At 37.3% G+C, this 27,699-nt stretch overlaps 2 protein-coding genes across 2 annotated transcripts in view; both read left to right on the plus strand.

Moving 5' to 3' along the window:
• The first annotated feature begins 280 nt into the window (after positions 1-280).
• Positions 281-7,113, plus strand: tbl2 (transducin beta like 2). The gene is made up of 7 exons (XM_023292873.3): positions 281-478; positions 2,995-3,116; positions 3,366-3,550; positions 4,513-4,664; positions 4,829-4,955; positions 5,503-5,655; positions 6,519-7,113. The coding sequence occupies exons 1-7, from the start codon at positions 352-354 to the stop codon at positions 6,976-6,978; spliced, it is 1,326 nt and encodes a 441-aa protein (XP_023148641.1). The 5' UTR covers positions 281-351; the 3' UTR covers positions 6,979-7,113.
• Positions 7,114-9,923: 2,810 nt separating this feature from the next.
• The window catches only part of mybbp1a (MYB binding protein (P160) 1a), a 37,998-nt gene continuing 20,222 nt past the window's right edge, over positions 9,924-27,699 (plus strand). Inside the window, exons 1-17 of the mRNA XM_023292868.3 lie at positions 9,924-10,172; positions 11,579-11,674; positions 13,556-13,639; positions 13,728-13,802; positions 15,445-15,552; positions 16,155-16,345; positions 17,923-18,090; positions 19,347-19,464; positions 20,910-21,199; positions 21,305-21,412; positions 21,506-21,631; positions 23,119-23,325; positions 23,505-23,613; positions 24,558-24,651; positions 25,111-25,277; positions 25,540-25,653; positions 25,763-25,918. Coding sequence (XP_023148636.2) covers positions 9,996-10,172; positions 11,579-11,674; positions 13,556-13,639; positions 13,728-13,802; positions 15,445-15,552; positions 16,155-16,345; positions 17,923-18,090; positions 19,347-19,464; positions 20,910-21,199; positions 21,305-21,412; positions 21,506-21,631; positions 23,119-23,325; positions 23,505-23,613; positions 24,558-24,651; positions 25,111-25,277; positions 25,540-25,653; positions 25,763-25,918 — 2,388 coding nt within the window. The 5' untranslated portion in view covers positions 9,924-9,995. The remainder of the gene's footprint in view (positions 10,173-11,578; positions 11,675-13,555; positions 13,640-13,727; positions 13,803-15,444; positions 15,553-16,154; positions 16,346-17,922; positions 18,091-19,346; positions 19,465-20,909; positions 21,200-21,304; positions 21,413-21,505; positions 21,632-23,118; positions 23,326-23,504; positions 23,614-24,557; positions 24,652-25,110; positions 25,278-25,539; positions 25,654-25,762; positions 25,919-27,699) is intronic.

The following is a 27,699-nucleotide window of genomic DNA, read 5'->3' on the forward strand; positions in this document are numbered from 1 at the left end:
GTGCTGCATTCATGGAATATTGACAGAATACGAGATTACCCGGTTAACGCTGATATTCCATATGGACTAAATTTGTGTTGAGCTGAGTTTTCTTTTGTTTAAATTGAAGTGTTAGTGCATGTGTGTTTTGTAAACAGTTTGTTGACATGTTGGTAATTATTTTTATTTATCATCAGCATATGACTGACAAAGTCGGAGGCATTTAGTGCTCGTATTTACGGCTCAAACGTGAGCATCCAAATGCAGCATTAGCCGAACGTGAGCAATTGTACGCATGCGCAGTGCCCCAGTAGTGAAGGGTAGCCCGGTAGACGTTAGCGGCGCTAAAATACGTGGCAGAAAGCTTTCGACATGGAGGTAGCCGCTCTGATCGCCTTGACTTTGTTACTGGGAGCACTGGTAGTTCTGGTGGCGTTAGCGGTGGGGAGACGGAAGGAAGAAATACGGGAGGAAACGGAACAGGCGGCGGAGTTTGCCGGTAAGAGCCGAAGAAGCTAACGAGCTAGCAGCCGAAGAGACCGTCGAGTCACCAACGCTGTCACTAAAGCTGCATTCATTCATTCATTTATTCACCCCTTTATTCACTCAGGGTGGACAGGAGAGCCCCGTGTGGGTGATATTTCACTCAAACACGGACTCACGAAGCCACGAATGAACACTAAAGCAACTTTTTAGTGGCTGTCACCTGTCGCCGGCCAATGGGCTCATGTTTTATTAACGGACCAATAGGAGCTCTGCTGACTCACCGCAGGTTTTAGTGCTTTTATTGATCACAAAGGTCCAAACCATAAACTGGAGAACGTTTAATTAGCTCATTAGGAGTCTGAGAACACAATGGTAGAAACTAGGCTAAGTTTTAATACATATGAAATGGGGAAACTCACCATCATTCATAGTAACTTTATATAAAGCAGGAGGTTTGCTGCTGACCTTTGATATCAGATTGCATTATTTATGACTTTTGATATCAGCTGGCAAAGATCTGACTATGACTTAATAGTAAAAGCAAGGCTCTTCTAGCATCTTCCATAAAAAAACAGCTGAGTGAGATGTTTCTGAGCTTGAAGACAACAAATATCCAGAAACACATGGATCAATTTACAGCCAGTAATTGAACAAGCAAATGAGGAAAACAGATCTATTAAGACTAAATCAGGTGTATAGTTGTCATGGATAACTGGTTTAAAAGGTGGGCGTTACCAGTGTAGAGGTTAATTTACTCCCTGTGGTACAAAAGTACAGGTCTGCAGCTTTGTGACTGTAATAATCCAATTATTCTGCTCAGATAAATAGGTGTGAAAAGGATTACATATTCTAAATAACTGGTTTAATTTTGTGTGACTTCATGGGTGATATAAAATGATATAATGATATCATCGATGACAATCTAGTGGATTGTTTCTGATATACAGGATCAAAATTTCTCAGATCAGTTGTTTGCTAATTGTTCTTTGTAGCCCTTAGATATCATTCAGAAATAAAAAATATATAGATATAGAACTATTTAATCCTGAAATATGAAAGTTTCTCAGGTTTAGTCTAGACTTGAATGCATGAGGCTGTTTCAAAAACAATAGATCTGATTATTACTGATTCTTCCCAAACACTGACAGGAACTCACTTGAGTGTTTAATTTTGGATTTATTAATGTTGTCCTCATTTACGGGCACCAAAAAAATATTGTTTCCTTGTCTGAAAAAAATACAAAAATTCAGCAAAAAACTTCCCCAAATTTCTGAAAATTTTCAAAACCTTCAGGAAGAAAATTCCAATAATTCCTTAAAACTTTCCCTTAAAAGTTTTATTTAAAAAAAAAAAAAAAAAATCCCCCAAATTTGGCAAGAAAATTCTTGTAAATATTTGCAAAACATGAGTAAAAATCTTCCAAAAAAATCCTAAAAATATCTAAAGTGATTCCATATATATCAGTAAAACTTCTAATGTTTTCTTAAGAACATTCACAAAAAAATCAACCAAAATCCAGTGAAATTCGCTGGATTTTGGTTGATTTTTTTTTTTGTGAATGTTCTTAAACATTTTTAACATTTCTTTTTTTTCTCCACCAAAAATGTTCAAAGATTTCCCTAAAAAGTTGAAAATGTGGACATCAGAAGTTTCACTGTGAAAATATATATTTTTTCCACATTTTCAAACTTTCAGACAGGTTAGTTTTGACCCGCAGGACGACACGAGGGTTAAAGAGAAAAATTATTGTGTCAAATAATTATTTACACAAATAAAGATTTAGTAAAACTAAACAATCCTTTTTTTGCATTTCAGAATGATTTTACAGCAATTTAATGCCCTAAAAATACTTTAAAAAGAAAATACTCCTGAAACATTCCTACGTTATTATTCACTCAGCGGTGTTAATCGACTCATTAATAAATCAAAGGATCATTTCAGCTCAGTAATAGGCAGATCTTCCTATGTGCAGTCAGTAAAGATGTAAACCCAGTAGACCTGCTTCAAATTTATTCTGCAGGATGTTAAATGCACCTGAAGTTTTGCATTTTAAAGGACAAAAATGTGCGTTTTTTAAGTTTTGATTGAGGGTTTCAGCGCTTCGATTCATTATTAAGACAAGAATGTGAAATGTCTGGATGATAATCTCTTGATTTGGGTAAAAATGTGAGCATATTTTCAATCATTTATTATACTTCAGTGAATGTCTGAAAACTAAATACACACTTTGTATCATACATCAAACATGTTTATTCTCATCTTTTCATATCATCTGTTCCGCCACTAAAATGGAATTGTAATCTGTCTTGTGGTGTTTATTATGTTGAGAGCTAAAATAATCTTTCCTCAGCTATAACTCACCAGCCACTCCTTAAACGGACCTTTCCCCGGTTGTTTTCTTACTGCAGTAGGAGGTTTCATTGGCTGCCCTTTCCAGGACCATGTGTCCTGTGTGACAATGACTACAGAGATTTTTACTTCCTTTAGCAGTCATGAAAAGGTTCCTCTGTACTCGTGTTTGTCTTCCAGCTGAGAGCAGTGCAGTAAAAGGTCCTGCATCCAAGAAACAGAAGCAGGAGAAGCAGCGCAGCCGCAAAGATAAACCTTCACAGCACAGTTTCAGCCACCCGCTGCTGGCGTCCTCCCTGAAGGTGAACTGGAACACACAATAAAACACACATTAAAGGCTCGTTGTTCAGGAAAACAAACACCACAGATGTCTAAAAGGGATCTGTTTCTGTTCTAGTCTCTACTGTCATATTAGAATGCATTAGTTTTAGCTCAGCAGACCCAATAAACCTGCAGCCGAGTCGTTTTGTAAAGTTTTAAAGTGCTGTCTAACTTTTTGATCCTTCTCCAGAGCCTTTTTGTGAGCATGTGTGTATCTGTGTGCTTTCCAGGGCCACAGTGGAAACGTGACGTGCATCGATTTCAGCAGCAACGGGAAGTACCTGGCGTCCTGCGCTGACGATCGAACCGTCAGGATCTGGAGCACCAAAGATTTCCTGGACCGGGAGCACAAATGTCTGAGGGCCAACGTGGAGCTGGATCACGCCACGCTGGTCCGCTTCAGCCCAGACTCCAGGTTTCTCACCTACGCTTTACTGCTTTACTCACTGACACAAAACATCCACAGTCTGCCCCTAAACTAACCTTAACTAAACGTAACTGCAAGCATAACTGACCTGCTGTTAGTCCAACTAAACCCTTTAACCAGGTCCCACAGCTCAGACAGCATTAAGACATGAAGAAAAGAAGGAATGAAGTGATGAAGAATACAAATCTGCACTGCCTCATCAGTTCTTGTGTCATTTTAGTGTCATTTTTGCAACCTTTTGGGTCTTTTTGTGTCATTTTAGCATCGTTTGTCAGTTTTATGTTTTTCTGTCCTTCTAGTATAATTTTGTGTCATTTTTGCAACGTTTTGTGTCCGTTAATGTCATTTTCAACAGTTTTCTGTTCTTTTTGCAAAGCTGTGTGTCGTTTTTATCATTTAAGTGTCATTTTTGCAACCTTTTGGGCATTTTTGTGTTATTTTTGTGTCATTTTAGCATTATTTTGTGTCAATATCAACATTTTTCTGTCATTTTTGCTGCATTTTGTGTTGTTTTTGTGTCATTTTAGCATCGTTTGTGTCAGTGTTATGTCTTTTTATGTCATTCTCGTATAATTGTGCTGAGTTTTTGCAACTTTTTGTGTCATTTTCATCATTTTTGTCACTTTTGCAACATTTTACGTAGTTTTTGGGTCATTTTAGAATCATTCATGTCAGTTTTATGTCTTTATGGTATAATTTTGTTTCATTTTTGCAACTTTTTGTGTCTTTTTTGTGTCCTTCTATGTCATTTTCAGCAGTTTTCTGTTCTTTTTGCAATGCTGTGTGTCATTTTTGTCTCATTTAAGTGTCATTTTTGCAACCTTTTGGGTCTGTTTATGCTATTTTGTGTTATTTTGCACAACCACGCCAGCAACAACCTGCTGCTGTTTTTGTTGATTTATGGCTACAGGTACGTGATAATCTGACCGTCTCTCTCCTTTTCACTGCAGGGCGTTCATCACCTGGTTGGCCAACGGAGACACCATTCGAATCTTCAAAATGATCAAGAAAGATGACGGAACTTTAAGCTTCAAAGCTGCCGCTGAGGATTTTCCACAGAAACACAAAGCTCCCATCCTGAACATCGGCATTGCAGAGACGGGTCAGAACACAGATATCTTTAAAGCACATATTAACCTGCAGTTTGTGTTATTATGGTATGTTTAAGCCAGGAGTGCACAAAGATGCAGCAGGTATTTGTTTGTTTTTCACAGATCCTCTAGTTTGTCACCAGTTTTTGTGACTCATTCTGTCTCTTCCTTTCAGGTAAGTTCATCATGAGTGCCTCCACCGACACCAGCATCCACATCTGGGACCTGAAAGGAGACATCCTGGCCTCCATCAACACCAACCAGATGACCAATTCTTATGCTGCCATCTCCCCGTGTGGAAGGTCCGTCCCACCCTCTAGGTTATCTGAAAGATCAGATGGAGAGCTCTGAAAGATTTATGTTGTGTAGAAAACTTAATTCAATAACTTATTACCTAGTTATAGTTGTCTGTCTGTTAGCAGCATTACTCAGAAACAATGGATTTGGATGAAATTTCCAGGGAAGCTCAGAAATGATACAAGGACCAAGTGATTAGATTTTATCAGTGATGCAGCTTATAGTCTGGATCCACGGATTTGTTAAAGTTTTCTGTATTATTGCCAGATAGCAGCACAGCGTCACTGTAACCATGACAACAAGTGAACACGACATCAGCTGCCTGCTGATGATCACATGATTGTGATCCTGCTACAAATCCACTGCTGAGGCCTCGATAACGTCTCAAAAACATTTTCAAATGTTGTTTTTTTTTCATAAAATGTGTTGCTGACTAGATCCTCTGAACGTTTCATCACTTGGTAAAATGCGGTTATAAAAGAAGAACTTAATATTTCGGTTGTCTGTGACTCAGATGAAGCTGTTAATCGTGATGTCCATCTCTGTTTTCAGGTTTGTAGCGTCCTGTGGTTTCACTCCTGATGTGAAGGTCTGGGAGGTTTGCTTTGGGAAAGGAGGAGAGTTCAGAGAAGTGGTGAGAGCCTTCGACCTGAAGGGTCACTCTGCAGGAGTTCACGCATTCGCCTTCTCTAACGACTCTCACAGGTAATTAAACTCTCCTCATTACAGTACAGAGACAAAGAGACGACTCACTGTTCACAGTTTAGAGAAGTGGGCTGGTATTTGGGGACATATTTGCTTCTTTCATCTTTTATTGTGTTGTATCACTAATTATTTATTCCATTTTGTCTTTTAATCATTGTTTTCAAACCTTATGAGTTGCTGTTTGTAGTTCTACAACACTTTGGTTCAACTTCTGCTGTTTTAAATGTGCTTCATAAATAAATGTAAGTTTCCTGCTCATTAGTAGTTTGGTGCTGCTCACATCTGTAAGATAAACATGAAGACAGCCAGCAGATAGTTAGCTCAACAGAAAGTCTGGAAACAGGGAGACGGCTCACCTTTCTGAATTTATGTTGTTGCTTACTTTCATTTAACTTCATTTGGTTTTACATATTTGACAGGCTGGGGGAGATGTAATGATATTTGTGTCTGGATTATGTATTTTTACACGTTTGATGACCCCTTGCTGCTCTTTAATTTATCTTTAAACATAGTTTTAGATTCTCCTCTTTATGTGGGTTTAGATGATGCCCTGAATTAGTTGTGTTGCTGAATTGTATATTTGTTTTTGTTTATCCATTGTTAAGCTGCATATATATCTGTAAAAAAAAAAGATGTAGTTTAAATAAAAAAAGATATTGAGCAGAAACTGTCAGTCTCCTAGACATGTTATTGTTTTACTTCACAGTGAAGATGAGACTCCAGAAAGTAACAGTAGAGTCGCTGCTAGACTTGTTTTTTTACATTTTAAAGAGCTGTGGATGGTACAGACATGTCGATCACATTTCTGTCCTCCGTTTCTCATGTTTTAAATACGCAGAATAACGTTTCCTTGTCTTCATCAGAATGGTGACGGTCTCCAAAGATGGAACATGGAAGCTGTGGAACACTGATGTGGAGTACAAGAAGCAGCAGGACCCCTACCTGCTGAAGACGGTTCCCTGCGCCTCGTCTGAAGGCAGCCGGGCGGCTTTATCTCCGGACGGCCGCGTGGTCGCCATCAGCGACGGCGTTAACGTGGCGATGTACGACGCCGGCAGCGGGAAGCTGGAGGAGGAGCTTCACGGCGTCCACAGCGAGGAGATCACCGACCTCAGATTTGACATTAACGGACGTTTCCTGGTGTGCAGCGGCGACAAGGCGATCCGAGTGTTTCACAACGCGCCGGGCTACCGGGCAGCCATCAGGGACATGCAGGACATGCTGAAGAAGGCCCAGAACGAGGCCATGAAGCAGAGACTGCAGCAGCAGATCAAAGAGGCTCAGAGCGCCCTGGACACTGTGCTCGCTGCTACCGTCGACTGAAAGAACCTCAAGGAATCGCCTCTGACTGACTGCTGGTCTCTAATGTGATGTCAACTCTCCTTCTGGCTCTGAATGAGCCGAGAGGAATCATGGAATCTGCATGCAGTTTTAATAAAGACTGTGTTTTTATGGAAAGGGAGATTCTTTGTGTTTGATGTTCAGTCAAGTCTTGAAGTCTTTAAAGCTTAAAACATGATGGTGAAAGTGTCCTACAGCGCTGCACTGAAAAGTTTTAACACTTTAGAACTCTGTGGTAAAATCAGCAGGAGGAGTAGATGCTGACGACTTCTATCAAGTAGTCGTTGGTTTCAGGAAAGTTCACAGTCTGTAGACTTAGACTCGTTTGTTTGTTTTTATTTTAACTTTTTACATCCACAAGTACAAAAATTTCTCAGCTGAAAACAGAACAAGACCTTTCTTTGGTCTCAAAATGCTGCAATCCTTCAGCAAACTTCTCTAGCGTCTTTCAAATAAGCCTCTTAAACATAGAGCATTTTAACCAGTGCAAGCAGGAAAAGCACATGTAAATAACAGACATGATGCCTGGATTTCATTTGGTGACATGCAGGTTCATTGTCAGGAACAAATTAACTTTGCCTTCTTTGACAAGTCAAAATATCTGCTGTGAAAAAAGTTCTTGAAGTGTAGAATTTGAAGGTAACAGAAAAGCTCCTCATGCCAAGCGAGCTTTATAAAATCTTCTCTTTGAAGACTAGTGTTTGATTTTAAAGTGGAAATCATCCCCTGGTGCTTGTGAACATCAAAACAGTTTGTTGAAAAATCCTTTTATTAATTTTGATAACAGGTCAAAAACCAAAGTGTTTGTTAATGCAGAGATTGATTGTAAATCTAATCACCCTCAGACACACCGGCTCATCAAACCTCTGATCAGGGTGAAGTTTTATGGCAATAATCCAGGATTCACTACATTAATAATGCCAGTGATGAAGCTAACAGCAGAGAGAGGACGATCACAGTCAGGCATGTTTATATGTTACTGACATAAGGTCGAATCAGGAAATGTGAATAAAAACGTGTGAGTAACGGGAAAGGAAACTCCATGTCTCTTTTCCATATGTGGAAACAGCATTTCACTTATTCTGCTGAAAGTTCTTAAAGATTTCCATCATCATTTCAGCCTGTGGATAATCGGGGAAACAGAGACTTTTATACATTTTATTTTTTCAATTCTTTGATCTCCATAAATTCAGTATCATTCGTCTGAATGTGATCGAGATGGAAGTCAGACGTTAATGATCCTGGAGAAATGAAACTACCAGAGGTAAGTGATGGGATGTATTTCTGACATTTGAGTGAACTGGTTCTGTTCATTAAATGGGATGATAACTGGAGGCTCTAGTTAAGTCTGAAGTCGAGTAAAGTCACCAGTAGTTGTGTAAAATATTTATAACAACATCAGCGCTTTAAACATAGAATTCAAGTGGAACTGAATTCTGTAAATTCAAAGTAAAACCAGTAATATTCTTGTTTTTTTTTCTGGCTGTCACTTAAAAACATTTAAAGTGTGTTATTGTTGCCTGTAGTTTTCTAATATAAATCAGACTTTATTTGTGCAGCAAATAGGAATGTACCACAGGGAGCAAAGAAAGGAGAGGGGGAAAACAAGAAAGGAATTATAATAGAAACATAACAATTTACACGTTTATGAAACATCTGTTAGGAAAATTACATTCATAAATCTATTGTTGTTATTATTATTAATATTTTTTTCTGTTATGATGAGTTATTTAATATCAAATAATTGAAAAAATAAACTTATAAGATTATCATTTTTATTGTCATCGAAGTATAGTTATGTTGATGCAAACTATTCTAACATGGTATATTACTATTATTATTATTAGTAGTAGTAGTATTAGTATTAGTATTATTATAAATAATATTGTTATGTTGATTTAGATAATTATTCCGTTATTATACATGATTATTAACATTTAATTATAAATGTTTTAATGCATACAATTATTCTGTTATTGCGTGATATTATTATAATTATTAGTATTATTTTGATGTATATTATTATTATGCTATGTCATACAATAACAATGAAAATCATTATAATAATAATTTTCAGTTATAACATTTTTGCAGACTTTTGATCTGTTCTTTCTTTATTCTTTATATATATGATTATTATTATGATTATTATTATTATACAGATTATTACACAGATAATTATTATTGTGTCATTTCATACAATAACATTGATGATAATAATAATAATTTTCATTTATAATGTTTCAGCAGACTATTGGTCTGTTCTTCTTTATTATTATCATAATAGTAATATTACTATTAATGTCACTATCATTATTATTATTTTTTTATTATTATTATGCAGATTTTTATGCAGAATGTTATTATGTTATTTCGTATAATGATAATGATGACAATAGTTGTCATTCATAAAATTTTTACAGACTATTTACCTGTTCTTCTTTATTATTATCATTATAGTAGTACTACCATTATTATTATTATTATTATTATTATTATTATTATTATTATTATTATTATTATTATTATTATTATTATTATTATTATTATTATTATTATTATTATTATTATTATTATGCAGATTATTATTAGCTTATTTCGTATAATGGTTATGATGATCATAATTTTTAATTCTGCAATAGTTTTTTTTGCAAATTATTGGTCTGTTCTTCTTAATTGCTATTTAAATCCCTATCGTCATCATCGTTATTATTATTGTCAGTATTATTATTATTATATTTATATGTGACGTTCATAGACTGTATTATACATTTTTTTAATTTTTATTTTATTTTCTATATATATGCTTTCTTTATTTTACAGTCTATGGTGACGTTCTCTTGTTTTTGTCGCTCAATAAAGTTTTTTTTCTGTTTAAAAAAAAAAAAAAAACACGCGTCAGAGTTGACCCGGAAGTAGTCCCTGCTGGTGACCACGTGTTCCTGCAGCATGAGCAGCCTGGATCCCAACAGTCAGAGGAGCAGAGGATCCTTCAGCAGATGTCTGCGGAAATGGTGGAGGTCTCAGTGAAGGCAGCAGAGCCGCTCCGGGCCGCCGGCAGCCTGCAGCAGAACCGCCTCTTCCTGGACTTCTTCTGGGACCTGGCGAGACCCGACCAGGAGGTCCGACTGAAGGCGGTGGAGAACCTGGTCCAGTACCTGAAGACCCAAAACAAGGTGAGACTGTCAGCGGGAAACAGCGTGGGTCTGCCTCACATGGTGTCCTGTGGAGTTAGAAACACGAGTATTACGGTACTAGTAGTAGTACTAGTAGTAGTATTAGTAGGAATATTAGTAGTAGTATTAGTAGGAATATTAGTAGTAGTAGTATTATTAGTAATATTATTAGTGGGAGTGTTAGTAGTAGTGTTAGTAGGCGTATTAGTAGTATTAGTAGGAGTATTAGTAGTAGTATTAGTAGTATTAGTAGGAGTATTAGTAGGAGTATTAGTAATATTATTAATAGGAGTATTAATAGTAGTATTAGTAGTGGTGTTAGTAGTATTATTAGGAGTATTATTATTATTAGTAATATTAGTACTAGTATTAGTAGTATTATTAGGATTATTATTATTATTAGTAGTAGTAGTAGTAGTAGTATTGTTAGTAGTAGTATTAGTATTAGTAGTAGTAATTGGACATTTTCAACATTAATTTATGTAAGAAACGTTTTATTTGTGTGAAGAAGAACACACATTTCAGTCATCAAGTGTGATAAATGTTCTAAATATTGAGTCAGATTTATCTCCCTCATCCTTCTTAAATCTACAGCAGGTATGAGGTTGTATTTTATGAGATTGTTGGAATATTTTCTCTTAAGTTCCAGTAGAATTTACTGTCATAGTATTAACCCTCCTGTTGTCTTCATTTACTGGCAACCAAAAAATATTGTTTCCTTGTCTGAAAAAATCCAAAAAAATTTGCAGAAAAATCCCCAAATTTCTGAAAATTTGCAAAACCTTCAGGAAGAAAATTCCAATAATCCCTTAAAAGTTTTATTTAAAAAAAATCCCCCAAATCTAGCAAGAAAATTCTAGTAAATATTTTCAAAAAATGAGTAAAAATCTTCCAAAAAAATCCTAAAAATATCTAAAGTGATTCCATATATATCAGTAAAACTTCTAATATTTTCTAGAAGAACATTTTTAACATTTCTTTTTTTTCCACCAAAAATGTTCAAAGATTTCCCAAAAATGTTGAAAATGTGGACATCAGAAGTTTCACTGTGAAAATATATTTTTTTCCCCACATTTTCAAACTTTAAAACGGATCAGTTTTGACCTCCAGGACGACACGAGGGTTAATCTGCAGTATTATGTCACTTTTTATTAGCTCATCATAAGAGATGTAAAGTGATGGTAGGGGAAGGAAGTGCAATATTTACATCAGAATTATAGTAAATGCCTGGAATTTGTGAGTAAATAAGTGCAGAACCCAAATAATACAACTAAATATGAACCTATAGAAGTAAATGTCCACTGGTTTCTGTTCTCTGCTGGTTCCAGATGCTCTGTCTACAGACTGTAAATGATAAATGACGTGTTTTAAAGATAAAATACAGTAGAAGTTGTTGCTCTCTGCAGGAAGATGAGCTGGAATACACCTTTAAAAGACTCGTGGATGGACTCGGTCACACTCGGGAGACGGCCAGACCCGGATTCAGCCTCGCTCTGGGGCAGGTGGGTGGACCTCAGCACCAGTTTCACCCTTTTATCTGTAAATTAATGTCAGCTTTCAACCACTTCACATGGTCTCCATCATTAGTGGAGCAGGAGCTAGACCATATAGAGATTAAAGGACAGGAGTTATAAATCAAAAATTACAGATATTTAAAATTGTTTATGTGAATTTTTAGACCAATATATTCTTTTCAAATTAAACCAACTTCAGCACATTTTCTTCTTAAAATATGAGGCTGTTTGAACAACAAAATCTCAAAAACTATTGAAGATTAAAGCCTGAAATTTTCACCGTTAATTCTCATCATGTCATTGATTCAGAATCTGCGATATTAGACAAGTACATCAAAGTGTGTCTGACTATGGCGGAGTTGAAATATGAACTAAAAGCGGAGCTGTCATGAAAACTCCCATCTTTTAACACATATTAACCACAAAAATGATGAGGCAGAGGCAGATTTTTTTAATGTTATCAACACTACTGTAAAAATACAGGAAAAAAATATTAAAATATCGTAAAAAAAAATAGTGAAAATACAGTAAAAATATAGTAACATATCTTAAAAATACACTAAAAATATAGTAAAATATAACAAAAAATACACCAAAACATAGTAAAAATTCTGTAAAAAATCTAGTAAAAATACAGGAAAAATCTAGTCAAAAAAATATTAAAATATCATAAAAAATAGAGTAAACATATAGCAAAAATATAGTAAAATATATTAAAAATAAACTAAAAATATAGTAAAAAATAGTTTAAAAAAATACACTAAAATTCGGTAAAAAATATAGTAACAATACAGTGAAAATATAGAAAAAAAATGCAGTAAAAATATAAAAATACAGTAAAAATATATTTGTTTAACACAATAAAACAATGACACTACTTTTCAAAATTTGGGGTCATCCAGATAATTCCATGTTTTCCATGAAAACTCCCACTTTTATCCTTGTGCTCCTTGGGGAGATCTTTGTGACACCAGAGAACATAAACGAACAGAAGTGTAGAAGAGCTGCATGAACTGTTGCCAGTCTCCAGAATATGATTTATTCATCTGATAACTTACTGATGATGTGGTAAGTTGCTCAAACATAAGTAAAAGTTGCTCTAAAATAGTTAAAGTTGCTCTATATTATTTAATGTTGCTCTAGATTAGTCAAAGTTGATATTATAGCTAAAGTTGCTCTAAATGAGTTTATTGCTGACCTACACGACCGTTCAAAAGTTTGGGGTCACCCAGACAATTCCATGTTTTCCATGAAAACTCCCACTTTTATCCATGTGCTAACATAACTGCACAAGGGTTTTCTAATCATCAATGAGCCTTTCAACACCATTAGCTAACACAATGTAGCATTAGAACACAGGAGTGATGGTTGCTGGAAATGTTCCTCTGTACCTCTATGGAGATATTCCATTAAAAATCTGCTGTTTCCAGCTACAATAGTCATTTACCACATTAACAATGTCTACACTGGATTTATCATTCATTTAATATAATTAATATGATAATAATATAGTTTAAAAAATAGTAAAAATACAGTAAAATTATAGTAAAATAAGGACATTTCCAATTGATCCCAAACTTTTTTACAAGTGTAAACGTCTTTAATGTTTGTTAAAATATCAAAAATATCTTTATACATATCCATAATTTACAATAAATACAAATCAGGCAACTTAGAGATGATTGAGTAGAAACTGGTAAAAATGTTTGATGATTTGTGATTAAATGACCCTTATGTCTATGTCTATATTTTATTGTACAAGTCTAACTAAAGTGGCCTCTGGTAATGAGCTTCATCCTGTAGGTTTTTTGTTGTCTTTTAGACAGAGTCATAATAAATGTATTAATGTCAGTGTGTTTTTGTCTCCAGGTCCTGAGTGCCTTTGAGGATGTCTCCCTGCAGAGCGTCCTGGACAGAATCAAAGAAAAGCACAGCCTACAGGCCGTGAAAAAGGTCACTTTTGGGCATTTTGTCCTCTTTTGGCCTCAAAATCTTCACAAATTAGATTTCTTAACATGAAGATCTTGTCTTTGTTTTTCAGAAACTTGCCCGAAATGCAATGTTTGGAAACTTGTTTGGCGTCCTCGCCCTTCATCAGTCCGGACGCCTCTCTAAGGTAAGAAGAGTCAGCAGCAGACGATGTTTTAAAACCAAACTGAACAACCAACACACAAACCTTTGAACCTGCAAGCATGTTTTAATGTGAGACCCAGGATGAGCATGAAATGATATTATGATGTGTTAAAGGAGGAAGCGTCAGTAATAAAATGAATGAAAGCTTCAGTCTGTTCAACTGCTTCACTGTCTGGACTTTAACAGAACAAACTATTAATAATGTTGTTTTCCTGTAATTACTAGTAAAAATGTCTGCTCTGAAAAAAGGATGCATTATCAGTGATGGTTTCTAACAGGATGTCAGTGAACATGAGGCTGTTTTAAAGGAGAACCAGCATATTTATATCTCACTATACAGGGAGTCATTGACCTGCAGCGTTTCATTGTTACATCAGAACTGGTTATGTGGAACTAGTTGACAATCAGAGCGGATGAATAAGTGGTCACACGGCGCTATCAGACAGCTTTGTTTCCATTCTCTGGTTGTACTCCACCTTGGATTGTGCTACATTCACTAACTTTTTCCCTTCATTTATGGATCTCAAGCGTAAGTCAGACTCTGCTGATGCTTGGAAGAAAAGGAAAGCCGTCTCCATCCAACTAGTTAAACTCGTGCTTCAAAATGAATTGTGAGTCGTAGCAAACTTAACTTCTTTACTGTGGCTCCTGATATACATTACAGAGTGAAAACTGCAACAAAAACAGAATAAAACAACATAAATACGTGTAAATAAATCCTTTAAACTGAACCAGTAAGTCCAGTATTGAAGTTAATTACAACATTGTCTCTGTGGCGTTTACAAAGTAGAGAGTCGTGCATCCACAAAAGCAGGTACGTGTGTAAAGGTAGACATCAAAATAACGGACAGGAAGTGGCAGCTGTCAGCAGAAAGCTTCAAAATAAAGGCATCTTCAAAATAAAAGTACATCGATAATTCAGCTTTAAGGGCAACGCACCATGGAAGTGAAATTAGATTTAATATAAACGCTCAGAACGGCGAAACACCAACAGCCATCAGCATTATTAGATCAAGTTGTAAAAACGGTGAAAGATATTCTGTTATCTTCTAGTGAAATGATTCATACATGCATCAAAGTCGTTCATGACTTTCATGAAGAACTGATCATATTGTGATGCACGGAATGGCTTTGTTTACATTTTTGCCTGAGTTCTGACTTACAGTGAAAATGAACTTCCATCAAACTGTAGGAACGAAACTTCTACTTGAGACGAGGACCTCCTGTATACTCGCTCTGTTGCATTGACTTTAGCTGTCACTGACTGTTGTCACATCAGTCGTCCAGCTCAGGTACAAATCTGTGCTTTCACTGTAACAAGTTCAACAATCTGTACTGATTTTTGGTGTAATGGTTCCTAATTGATCCACACTGATCTCCATTTACGGTTCATCATGCAAAGTTTGACCCACATAGTGTGAAATATGATTTTACTGCTATTTTTAAAGCCACCTAAACGGCGCTTAGAGTGAGATGTTCACTGAGGTTTGTCCTGCAGTATTAGAGAAAGTGATCCAGATGTTAGTCAGGATCAAACAGAGGAGAGTCCTGGACAGCTGATGTTCCTGTAAATGTGTCTAGAAGTTGTTGTGTTTGAGCTATACTGTGTCTGTTGTGTTCTGCAGGAGCCACCGGTGGTTTTGGGATGCGTGAAGCTCCTGCAGAGTCTCAGTCAACACAAGCAGCATCTGAAGGACCTTCCCAACAAGACCATGACGGACATCCTCAGTGAGGTGACTGCTCTTCAGAACATCTCCACCACCTCAACACAGGAGGAGATGTGAAATATCTTCATACGTGTCCGTAGTTCATAATAATAAAACTGTTAAAAATGTTTCTTAAGAACATTCACATGAAAATCAACCAGAATCCAGCGAAATTCACTGGATTTTGGTTGATTTTTATGTGAATGTTCTTAAAGAAAATATTAGAAGTTTTACTGATATATATGGAATCACTTTAGTTATTTTTAGGATTTTTTTCGAAGGTTTTTACTAATGTTTTGAAAATATTTACAAGAATTTTCTTGCCAAATTTGGGGGATTTTTTTTAAAAAATAAAACTTTCAAGGGGAACTTTTTAAAAATTATTGGAATTTTCTTCCTGAAGGTTTTGCAAATTTTCAGAAATTTGGGGAATTTTTTTGCAGAATTTTTGGATTTTTTTCAGACAAGGAAACAATATTTTTTGGTGCCTGTAAATGAAGACAACAGGAGGGTTAAACATCTCCACAACCAAAACACAGGAGGAGATCATCTTGTCTTTTACTTCTCTGCATGTAAACATCACATTTATAGTTTTTTTCTGAACTAACGTGCCGACGTCGTCCCGTCAGATCCCAGAGGAGGTGTTTGAGGAGGTCCTGCTCAGCGCTCTTCAAACTGACCTGGCGTCAGCCTTCAGGACTCCAGAGCAGCTGCAGCTGCTGCTGGTCGCTCTGCAACGCTTCCCTCAAACCCTCAAACCCAAGAAACTGAAGAACCTGCTGGGCTCGTCCACCATCATCAACGCCGACAACATCCCCAGGTAGGAGCTCAGTGCTAGGTTTTTTTAATTTTATTTTTATAAAGGAGATCATACATCATCCACCATTCATATCAAGTTCAAGTCATTCAAATATTACTCATATCTATATACAGGAGGTTCTCAAATTATGTCGGAGTTCGGTTCCTAGAGATAGATGTAAGTCGATTTTCACCATAAGTCGGAAATCCGGAGAAAATGTGAACCAATCAGTTCCGTGCATCACGATATCCATCAGTTCTTCATAAAGTCATGAATACCAACGACTTTCATGCATGTATGAGTCATTTTACTAGAAGATAACAGAATATTGTAATGGACGGATATTGTTATTGATGTTGATGTTTCAGTGTTTATTGTTCAGTTCCAGATTTACCTGATGTCAGTGAACGTGCCATGTTTAGTTAGCTCACCTCTGATTGGCTGAGAGTCAGCAGTAGAGAGAGCTGGGAACGGCGGCTAATTCTGGAGCTAAGTTATGGGGTTTTTCTAGTTATTCTGGATTCAATAAACCAGCAGAGAAGCAGATAAAGTCTCACTCATTCATCACAGAGGGTCGCTACAATATGTTGACCTGTTTTTACAACTTGACCCATGTTGGTTGGTGTTTCTTCCTGTTCCCAGCATTTATTCTGTCTAATTTCACTTCCATGGAGACGCTTTCCTTTTCTTCCAAGCATCAGAAGAGTCTGACTTACGCTGGGAGCCATAATGAAGGACAAAAAGTTAGTGAATGTAGCACAATCCAAGGTGGAGTACAACCAGAGAATGGAAACAAAGCCATCTGATAGCGCCACGTGACGACGTATTCATCCACTCTGCTCGTCAACTAGTTCCACGTAACCGGTTCAGATGTAACGATGAAACGCTGTAGGTCGAGGACGTCGTAAACCGAGGACCTCCTGTACACACATGTATATCTGTATAATATCACTCAATAGTCTCAGACATGTTTCAATGATATTGACCTTTCAGCTGGCTAAATTTGAACGTCCAACAGTTTCTACCAACGCCTTGATGTCTCTGTAGTGCAGGAATAATAAAGAATTTCTTTCCTTCCAGCTGTTGAATGAGTAGTTTTCCATTGTAATTTACAAACGTTCTCCCTTGCTTCTCCAGATATTAGCACTCCTCCTTCTCTTTACTATCGACATGCTGAGTGTTTGGGTTTGAGGAGACGTGAGAACTTTTGTATAATCTGGATATTATTCCACATCCACTCCCAACATTTAGTGCCACTGCCCAGTTTTCCTGATCCTTCAGCCATGATCTCATTCAACCGATGCTGTATCTGTAAATACCTACAAAACTCTTTGTTCTCCATTTGCACATTTCAAAACTGTTTACAACCCCCTTCTGTATGAATCAACAGTGAGCTCAGTGTTATGTTTTATGTTACACACTCCTTTTCTTTTTCCTGCTGCCTTCCATTTATTCTCATACAATCATTAAGTTCTACTAAACTTTCCCCACATTGTGCTAAAATGAGCTGCTATAGATGTACATCCTCTAGTTCTGCTCCAGTTCCTCCTCCTGTGTGCTAATTAGCAGCTTCTGTGTGAAAAATGGACGTCTGGCAGGTTGACAGAGGTGCTGAAGATGGCAGCTCAGTCGGTGAAGAAGGAACGCGTCCTCCCAGCGGTGGTCCTGGACCTCCTCAAGCTCTCTCTGAAGGAAGACAGCTTCCAGCTCTTCTGGAATAAAGCCATAGTGGACGGCATGTTGAAGGAGCAGCAGGGGCCGACGCAGTGAGTCGTTTCATAGCAGCTACAAAATGTTCTTTTAAACACTCAGAGCAGCAGCGATCCTCAGCAGATAAACTTCTACAGCCTGAGCAGCAGAATTACTTTAGATTATTAGATAAGGACATGTTTTTATACCAGGGGGGTCAAACTCATTTTAATTCAGGTTCTGCATTCAGCCCAGTTTGATTTCCAGTAAAATCACAGCATAATTGCCTGTAAATAACCACGACTACTAATGGCTCCTTTGTTTTAGTGGAAAAAGTGCATTCTGAAAATGTTCACAATTAAGAAATTATCTTTTAACAAAACATCATGAACAACTTGAAATATCTTCAGAAAATTAAGTTCAATTTCAGCAACATTCAGCCTCAGTTTATCATTTACACACTAGATCTACAAAGGAACAAAACGTTTAGTCACAACTCTCTGGAAATGATGATATAGAATTTTATTTTATGATCAAAATGACAAAAGTCAGACAGTAAAAGACAAAAAAACCCAATAAAAACGAGAAAATATTACAAAAATCAGACGCAAAATGACAAAAACGAGAAAACAGCAAAAAACAACAAAATATTACAAAAATGAGACACAAAAAGACAAAAACGAGAAACAAAATGACAAAAAATGAGACAAATGACACAAAACAAAAAAGGAGACAAAAAAATTAGACAAAATTTACAAAACGGCAAAAAAATGGACATCAAAATTGAGTCAAAAAAACAAAACAAAACGATAAAACAACGAATAAAGGAAAACACAATATGACAAAAATAAGACGAAAAACACAAGCGAGACAAAAAGGACACACAAAACGACAAAAGCAAAGTAAAATACTCTATCAATCAGTTCCAGATGTGACTAAATGTTGTGTTCCTTTGTAGACACTGTGATCTGGAAGTTGTAATGTGGAAATGACAAAATGAAGATGAATGTTGTTGAAATTGAATTTATTTTTCTTCATAAATTTCAGGTTGTTTATGATGTTTTGTAGAAAGATAATTCCTTAAATGTGAACATTTTCAGAATGTACTTTTTTGCACTAAAACAAAGGAAACATTAGGAGTTGTGGTTATTTATGGGTTATTTTGCTGTGATTTTACTGGTTACTGGAGGTCAGATTGGGCTGAATGTGGAACCTGGACTAAAATGAGTTTGACTCCCCTGATTTAAACCATCATGTGTGTTTATTAAAGGTCACACTGTCCAGTTGTCTTTCAGGTAATTCCACTCTACTAACTGTTGTCTCGTCTGTTCAGTTTCCTGAGTTTCCGTCTGCTGGGCGCCGCTCTGCCGCTGCTGTCTTTGTCTCAGCTGAAGGAGGTTCTATCTGGAGAGGTGATGATGCTCTACGGAGAACATGTGGTCACCGCTCAGGTCAGTTTCACGTCCAGTTAGCTGTAAAGTTCAGGTTTCTCTCACACATTTAGAATATGTTTTGTTTTGCTTTTGGGATCCAACAAACTCTTCAAATCAACTGTCGAGTCTCTAAGTTTGCTCCCAAATATAAAATAAAACCCCGAGAAAATGACATCTTCTGTGAGTCGCCATCGTAGGAATCACTGGTTTAGATGAAGTTCCATTTGAGGACGGCACTTTGGGCTTTGGAAAACTCTGATCAGCTCTATTTGCTGTCAATTTACAGCCCAAACAACTAATCAATTAATCGAGAAGATCACCACCAGTTTAACTAGCAATAAAAACAGCCGTTAGTTGCAGCCGTAGTTACCAGGAGGTTGTGAAAGATCTCAGCAGGTTTAAGTCATTCACTCATTTTCTTCCCTTCACTGTATGAGTCGGTGAGATGACAAATAAACTGATCAGTTTGAGGAAACTTGATGTTGTGATGGATTACAAATCTTCAAATTCAAATCAAGTGTCGAACCAGACAATGAAAAACATCACAGAGATTTTTCATCATCCTCCAACCTAAATATCCCGCCCTATAAAGAAAAATTTTATAGTTTGAAGACATTTTAAAGTGATTTTGGACCCATTTTTAGTCATTCTTTTTAACCCTTCTCAGCCATCCTGGACAATTCACTGATTTTGGACAAATTTTGAACAGTTCAGGAGGATTTTTTGAGCAAGTTCTGGACAAATTTCTAATCATTTTGGACAAATGTGGAGAGTTGTTAAAGATTTCTGTATCATTGTGAGATAGCGGCATGGCGTCACTGTAACCATGACAACAAGTGAACACTACATCAGCTGCCTGCTGCGATCACATGATTGTGATCCTACTACAAATCCACCTCTGAGGACTTGTCAGGACTTAGCCGTTGTAAATGATACAAGGAACAACTGATTAAATTGTGGGGGTGTTTCTGAGTGGAACCGTTTTCTGTGAATTTTCGGGCTTTTCGGCAGCGTCTTCCTGCTTCGTTGATCAACACTTCCTGTGCTGGTGGAATTGTGCCATACATAAAAGCCCGTAACGTTACAAAATACGCCTTCAAAATAAAAGCATGGAGGGAACAGTTATTTCAACACTAGCAAAACAAAGCCTTGCAAAAAGTGATGAACTGATCAACAGACCTTTATAAGAGTAATTTACACATATGTAGGTCATGTGATTTGGTATCCGTACATAACGTACACATGCATAACACACGCCTGAGCTCAGTGTCGGGTCATTTTGTTTGTGGGTTCATCTATATTTCTGATCATCAATAATAATAATAAACAAATGCTGCATTTCTGACAATGCCATATGGGGAATGGACGGCCTTGGAGGAGGACTGTGCTCTGAGTGCTTCTCTTGTTTTCATATTGGTATCTTCTTATGCTAACTTGAAGCTCCTCCATCATTTCTCTCCCAGAAACCCGACCGTTTCAAGCTGGCTCCAGAGATGGACGACTATGTGTCGAGCTTCCTGCAGGGCTGTCAGGACTCGGACAGACAGCTGGCGGTGATGCTGGGCTTCTCCTCGCTGACCAACCAGGGCTACCCAGTGGTGCCGTCGGTGTGGAGGGTGGTGCAGCACCTGCAGCCTGAGGCGCTGCTCGGCTACGTGGACTGGCTGAAGAACATGTTCCTGCAGCCTCAGATGGACCGACTGCTGGACTTCAGCACTCGCAAGCAGAAGAGCAACCAGGAGGGGAAGGAGCAGTGAGTGTTGACGCCTTCAGCCGTCCTGTCTGCTCTGGTGAAGCTGGACAGAAAGAACCGAGTCTGAAAAATGGATGAATGTAATTTTTTTCCCATCTTTGTTAGGGAGAACTGGGTTTTCCGCCTGAGGAAGTGGATCGTTGCTCGGCTCTCCTCCATCATCGACAACCACCAGGTGAAGAAGCAGGAGGAGCTGATCATGGATGTGGCCCGGTGAGAACACACTCTGGTTTAAAAATAACAGGAAAGTCTCAGTTTCTGATGAGGAGAAGGTCATGAGCTGGAGTTGTTTTGCTTCTTTTCCAGGTTTGTCTTCTTCCACGCTTTCTTCAGCACCAAAAAGGCTTCAGCTGACATCGCAGAGACGAAAGAGAAGCTTTCTGTCCCACTGGATGAAAGAACCAGAGGAGTACTCGTCAATTCTTTCTTTGGGTGAGAGATTAAATCCTCTTCTTCCTCCTACAACCACTGATCATTAACCCTCCTGCTGTCTTCATTTACAGGCACCAAAAAATATTGTTTCCTTGTCTGAAAAAAATCCAAAAATTCAGCAAAAAAATTCCCCAAATTTCTGAAATTTTGCAAAACCTTCAGGAAGAAAATTTTATTTAAAAAAAAAAAAAAAAAAAAATCCCCCAAATTTGGCAAGAAAATTCTTGTAAATATTTTCAAAAGATGAGTAAAAATCTTCCAAAAAATCTTAAAAATATTTAAAGTGATTCAGTATATATCAGTAAAACTTCTAATATTTTCTTTAAGAACAGTCACAAAAAAATCAACCAAAATCCAGTGAAATTTGCTGGATTTTGGTTGATCTTTATGTGAATGTTCTTCAGAAACATTTTTAACATTTCTTTTTTTCTACCAAAAATGTTTCCCAAAAATGTTGAAAATATGGACATCAGAAATTTTACTGTGAAATTCTATATTCTTCCACATTATCAAACTTTAAAACCGGACATTTTTGACCCACAGGACGACACGAGGGTTAAATGAGTGATAAATCCAGTGTAGACATTGTTAATTGTTCACTTAGAAATGTCCTCATTTTTTAAAGAAAATCATTTTTTTTTTCAATGAAGATAGCATTAAATGAATGATAAATCCAGTGTAGACATTGTTAATGTGGTAAATGACTATTCTAGCTGATTTTTAATGGAATATCTCCATAGAGGTACAGAGGAACATTTCCAGCAACCATCACTCCTGTGTTCTAATGCTACATTGTGTTAGCTAATGGTGTTGAAAGGCTCATTGATGATTAGAAAACCTTTGTGCAGTTATGTTAGCACATGAATAAAAGTGGGAGTTTTCATGGAAAACATGGAATTGTCTGGATGACCCTAAACTTTTGAACGGTCGTGTAGGTCAGCAATAAACTCATTTAGAGCAACTTTAGCTATAATATCAACTTTGACTAATCTAGAGCAACATTAAATAATATAGAGCAACTTTAACTATTTTAGAGCAACTTTTACTTATGTTTGAGCAACTTACCACATCATCAGTAAGTTATCAGATGAATAAATCATATTCTGGAGACTGGCAACAGTTCATGCAGCTCTTCTACACTTCTGTTCGTTTATGTTCTCTGGTGTCACAAAGATCTCCCCAAGGAAGTAATGTTTTTATGTATGTTTTGTGAAATGGCAGTTGCTGCAGTTCCACATTGGGAATCAATTTGTTGATGAATTCATGCAATTTTGAGTGGATAAGGATTTTTTTTAGCTAACTGCGGTCCTGCTGGTTAGATATGAAAACAACCAACACTAATCTGTAACAGCTGCTCAAGTTTTCAGTTCAACCAGACAGTTTAAATCTGCAGAAATACATCACTAACAGACTCTGTATAGTCTTCAGAGGTCCTAACGACTGTTTAAATCTGCCCTCTGCTGTCTCTCTGACTTCCATCCATCCAGACTCCTCATGTCGATGCACCACCTGCCGCTCTCTGACGACTCGGCTGAAGGTGCAGCTGTGAACCAGAAGCGAGTGCTGGGTGTCACGGCTGACGGCAACATGTGGATCTACCACCTGGTCCAGTACGCTGACGTCCTGCTAAACCAGCCGAAGCACGTCCAGAACAGCCGTCCCTTCAGCCCCGAGCAGAGACAGGCCTGGGACAGGTGGGGACGTCCTTGAAGTGAAGGCACTGGGGTTGTAGAGCTTATATTTAGCTTTGGCCTTCATTTGTACATTATAATGACATGATCTTTACATTTCTGTACACTTAGAGGCTGTATAGAATGTAGAATTGATTTAAGGGAACGTGTTTGATTTCTCTAATTCTTCTATTTTCTTCCAGCATGTTGGAGTCTGTAGCAAACCTGAAGAAGAAAGCAAAGAAAGGCCCGTCAGCAGAGAGCAGTGCTTTCCAGCAGCTCTTCCTGCTGGTAGGAATGCACCTGTTCAAGGTAAAACACATTTTCACACCGCTGTTAGTCGGTTACTGAGGCCTTCATGTTGCTGCTGTGTTAATTAGAGATGTCCTCGTTAAGTTTTCCCCTTCAGATCCAACACAAGTCACTGAATAGTCATTATCTGACAGTGCTGAGCCACAATCTGATATCATTTACCTATTTTTAAGGTATTAAAATCAATCCAGTGTGTATACTTCACAACTGAATTGCTGTGTCTTAATGTTACATAGGTGGTCATAAACCTTATTGTGCAGATCAGTAATACTGTCTGAGATGTAATGCAGAGATTGTAGAGTTTACAGTGACTGAAAAAGACATGTTTTTTCTACATATATGTAAAAAAATGTATTTGTATTATATTATGTTAGCTGCAGCACCTGGTTGTGCCACCAGATGGAGTCTCTTACTGTTTAATACCATAGAGACCAGAGGAGGTGTCACTCAGGATAAGGCTAATTCTGTGTTGGCAAACAGAGAGCATTATGGGGATTTAACTATGAACGGGTACCATGACAAAGACTTCTGTGATGATTACCGTAATTTCCAGACTATAAGCCGCTACTTTTTTCACACGCTTTGAACCCTGTGGCTTAAACGAAAAAAGCATTTATTGAATTAAAAGTTTTAAAAAAAATCTTTCTGTGGAAATATCTCATGTTACAACGTGGACCCCTGCAGCTTACAGACAAGTGCAGCTTATGTATGTACAGTTTTTTTTCTTTTTAAATTAGTTGGTGCAGCTTATATTCAGGTACGCTCAATAGTCCAGAAATTACGGTAATACCCTCCAGGCAAAGCTCATGTTGTAGAGACAACCAGGGTTTGACTAGAGCAGTGTTCTTTTATCCCCGTGTTTTATGTAGCACTTCTCCCAGTGTTAATGTAATGTTCTCCTGGTGTTAATGTAATGTTCTCCTGGTGTCTTTTTTCTCCTGTAGGCGCCTGAAGAGTTGCTGGACATCATGAAAGACCTACAGAGCTGTATGGACAAAGCTCAGGAGAAGAAGGCCAAGAAGAAGAAGAAAAAGCAAGGTGAGGCCTCAAACACGATGCTGCTGCTGCTGCTGTTGTTGTTGTTTTCCTCATCGCTTCATTTCACGTATAAAAACAAATGCACTTTGTTTTTCTCATATCTCTCATGTCTGAGGATTTTATTATGCAAGTAGAGCCATGAGGTGATTAGTTTCTCAATACTTTAAAGACTTGAAGCAGAAAGTCTGTCCAGTCTGTGCAAAATTCAAAAACAAGCTCCTTTACAGCTCACAATGTAACGCAAATCTGGTGTGTTTAATGCGTATCAGTTTTAACTAAAAAGAGCAGATTGAATATTAATTTAGCTCTGTGTTTGCTGAATGTGCAAATAACCACCATTACAGCTTCATATGTTGTCGATAGATGTGAGATATTCTGATTAAAACTGGTTTTGTTGCCTGAAAGTCACCAAAAAAATGAGTTAAAGCTGCTTTAAAGTTCCTGGATGTGTTTCTGCAGCCAGCGAGCAGCAGGAGGAGGTGGAGCCGGAGTGGGTGGAGGTGATGGTGGACATCTTGTTGTCTCTACTGTCACAACAGAGTCGACACATCAGGCAGGTCTGCAAAACCGTCTTCTCCTCCATCTGCCCCCACGTCACTGCAGCCGCCCTCACCGCCGTCCTGGACGTAAGTAACGCTTTTATGGAGGGAATTCATGAAGAAACGTCTTCAGGTTGCAAGTTTATCCCAGTGATGTTTTTAAACTTATTCTTTTAAAAGAAATGAGGTTGTAGCTCATAGCTTTCCTGTAAGGAGTTACCCGATAGTTTCATTGTGTATTAAGGATCTGAAATCTGATCTCTGCTCCTCTACAGCGTCTCTTCAGTCTTTTATTGATTCCACCGGCTGGTAGCTCAGTAAATAATCACTACGATGGTGTTTCTTGTAGGTTTTGGACCCGGACAGGGATGATGAGGAGGACAGCGCTGTGGTCGTCACTGATGACACAAACAAACCACAGAAGAAGAAGCCAAAGGACGGAGATGAAGATGAGGAGATGGAGGTCAGTTCTTCTCCAACTTCAGCACAACTTATTGAATTCTACCCAGAACTACGTGATTTTTCTTTTATTTACTGATCAAACCTGACGCTGATGTTTCTGTGTCTCCCAGGAGTCCGACGACTCCGAAGACTCTGATGAGGAAGCAGAAGATGAAGCCATGGAGGAGGAGAAGGACGACGATGAAGAGGAGGAGATGGAAAACGAAGAAGTGGATCAGAACTTTCGTCTGGAGCTGATGAAGGTTCTCCAGCAGCAGAACGCTCTGGTACGTCGACTGTTTTAAAAACAAATCTCTCTTTAAGGTAACGAAGCCACTGAGCCCCTCAGAGCTCAATCACAGTTTTTATTATAAATCATAGAAATGACGTCCAGAAGAAACAATGTACAGACGCTTTGGGTGTTCTTAGAGTTTTATTAGAAATGCAGCTGAGATGTAAAGATTCATTTTATTTTATTTAACCTTTATTTAAATGAAAAATCTTTTTTCCGAGGGAGACCTGGCCAAGACAGCACACCATTTCAGAGACTGTAAGATGGAAATTAAAATTGCTTAGGAGAAACTACAAATGATACACGACAATTCAATATTATAGTTTATTTTTTTCTTTTTTGAAAATAAAAAAATGTGAAAAAAGATGTTCTAATCAAACTTTGTTTTCAGCTTTTGTGATTTTAACACCATCTGATCACAATCCTAAAATTGTTAAAGCAGCAAAAAAAAAAAAAAAACTGCTGCAACTCAAGATGTTGTTAATCTATGTTCGAGATTAAGAGAACAAAAAAAAAACTCTTGCATCCCTCAGCTTTAGATCTGAGACTTTCCAGGTGTTTAGTTTTATGGTGATGTGATGTCAGGTGATCAGTTTATCAGCCTTTCAGTCCGGAGTCTCAATAACTGTTTGGTTCAGACGTCAACATCCTCTCAGAGTTGACTTTAGTCCTTTATTTATCTTCCTTTACACTTAAATCATGCAGTTTCTCCATGCAGTCCTCCTGCCTTAGTGTCTAATGTCGAGACGTTCAAGATTTCATTAGATTTTTTTTATTTATTCATTTAAAATCTTCTAAAATTGCAAACAAAATACAAGGAGACTTGCCGAAAAACTCACTAAACATTTGAAAAGTGGTATTCTCCAGGTAGTATATTACAAAAAAAATAAATTACGGCAATGTAGTAATTTGCATTTATCATTAGTTTTAAACTCATCAAAACATTCATTTAACCCTCATGTTGTCCTGCGGGTCAAACTGATATATATGGAATCATTTTAGATATTTTTAGGATTTTTTGGGAAGATTTTTACTCATTTTTTGAAAGTATTTACAAGAATTTTCTTGTCAGATTTGGGGGATTTTTTAAAAATAAAACTTTTAAGGGAAACTTTTAAGGAATTATTGGCATTTTCTTCCTGAAAGTTTTGCAAATTTTCTGAAATTTGGGGGATTTTTTGCTGAATTTTTGGATTTTTTCAGACGAGGAAAGCATATTTTTTGGTGCCCATAAGTGAAGACAGCAAGAGGGTTAAAATACGTGAAACCAAACACTGTTTTTGACACAATAAGAGCATGAATTCATGTAAAGTCTTTATGATGCAAGTAAAATAAAGTAGCAACAGAAACGCAAACAATGAAAAAAAACAAGCAGATTTCAAAATAGGTAATATTTAAAGCAATATCATGAAGAAAATTGGTGATTGGACCCCAGCTTATAGACCGTAGGTCGTCCATATGGAAACATGTGATGTCAAGGTTGTTTCAAACTTGTGTTAAGACAAATTCAAGAAATATAAAGGTATGGAATCCCTTTATTTGGACGCTCTGTAGAATATACTACTACCTGCTGCAACTCAAGATGTTGTTAATCTATGTTCGAGATTAAGAGAACAAAAAAAAAACTCTTGCATCCCTCAGCTTTAGATCTGAGACTTTCCAGGTGTTTAGTTTTATGGTGATGTGATGTCAGGTGATCAGTTTATCAGCCTTTCAGTCCGGAGTCTCAATAACTGTTTGGTTCAGACGTCAACATCCTCTCAGAGTTGACTTTAG

Source organism: Amphiprion ocellaris, chromosome 14 (genome assembly GCF_022539595.1).
Source record: "Amphiprion ocellaris isolate individual 3 ecotype Okinawa chromosome 14, ASM2253959v1, whole genome shotgun sequence".
Taxonomy (NCBI): domain Eukaryota; kingdom Metazoa; phylum Chordata; class Actinopteri; family Pomacentridae; genus Amphiprion; species Amphiprion ocellaris.

Bases quoted from the DNA above. Each gene is read 5' to 3' on its own strand.
- tbl2 (XM_023292873.3), top strand. From the start codon at position 352: ATGGAGGTAGCCGCTCTGATCGCCTTGACTTTGTTACTGGGAGCACTG. The intron at 479-2,994 runs GTAAGAGCCGAA...TTTGTCTTCCAG, and splicing joins ACAGGCGGCGGAGTTTGCCG to CTGAGAGCAGTGCAGTAAAA. The intron at 3,117-3,365 runs GTGAACTGGAAC...TGTGCTTTCCAG, and splicing joins TGCTGGCGTCCTCCCTGAAG to GGCCACAGTGGAAACGTGAC.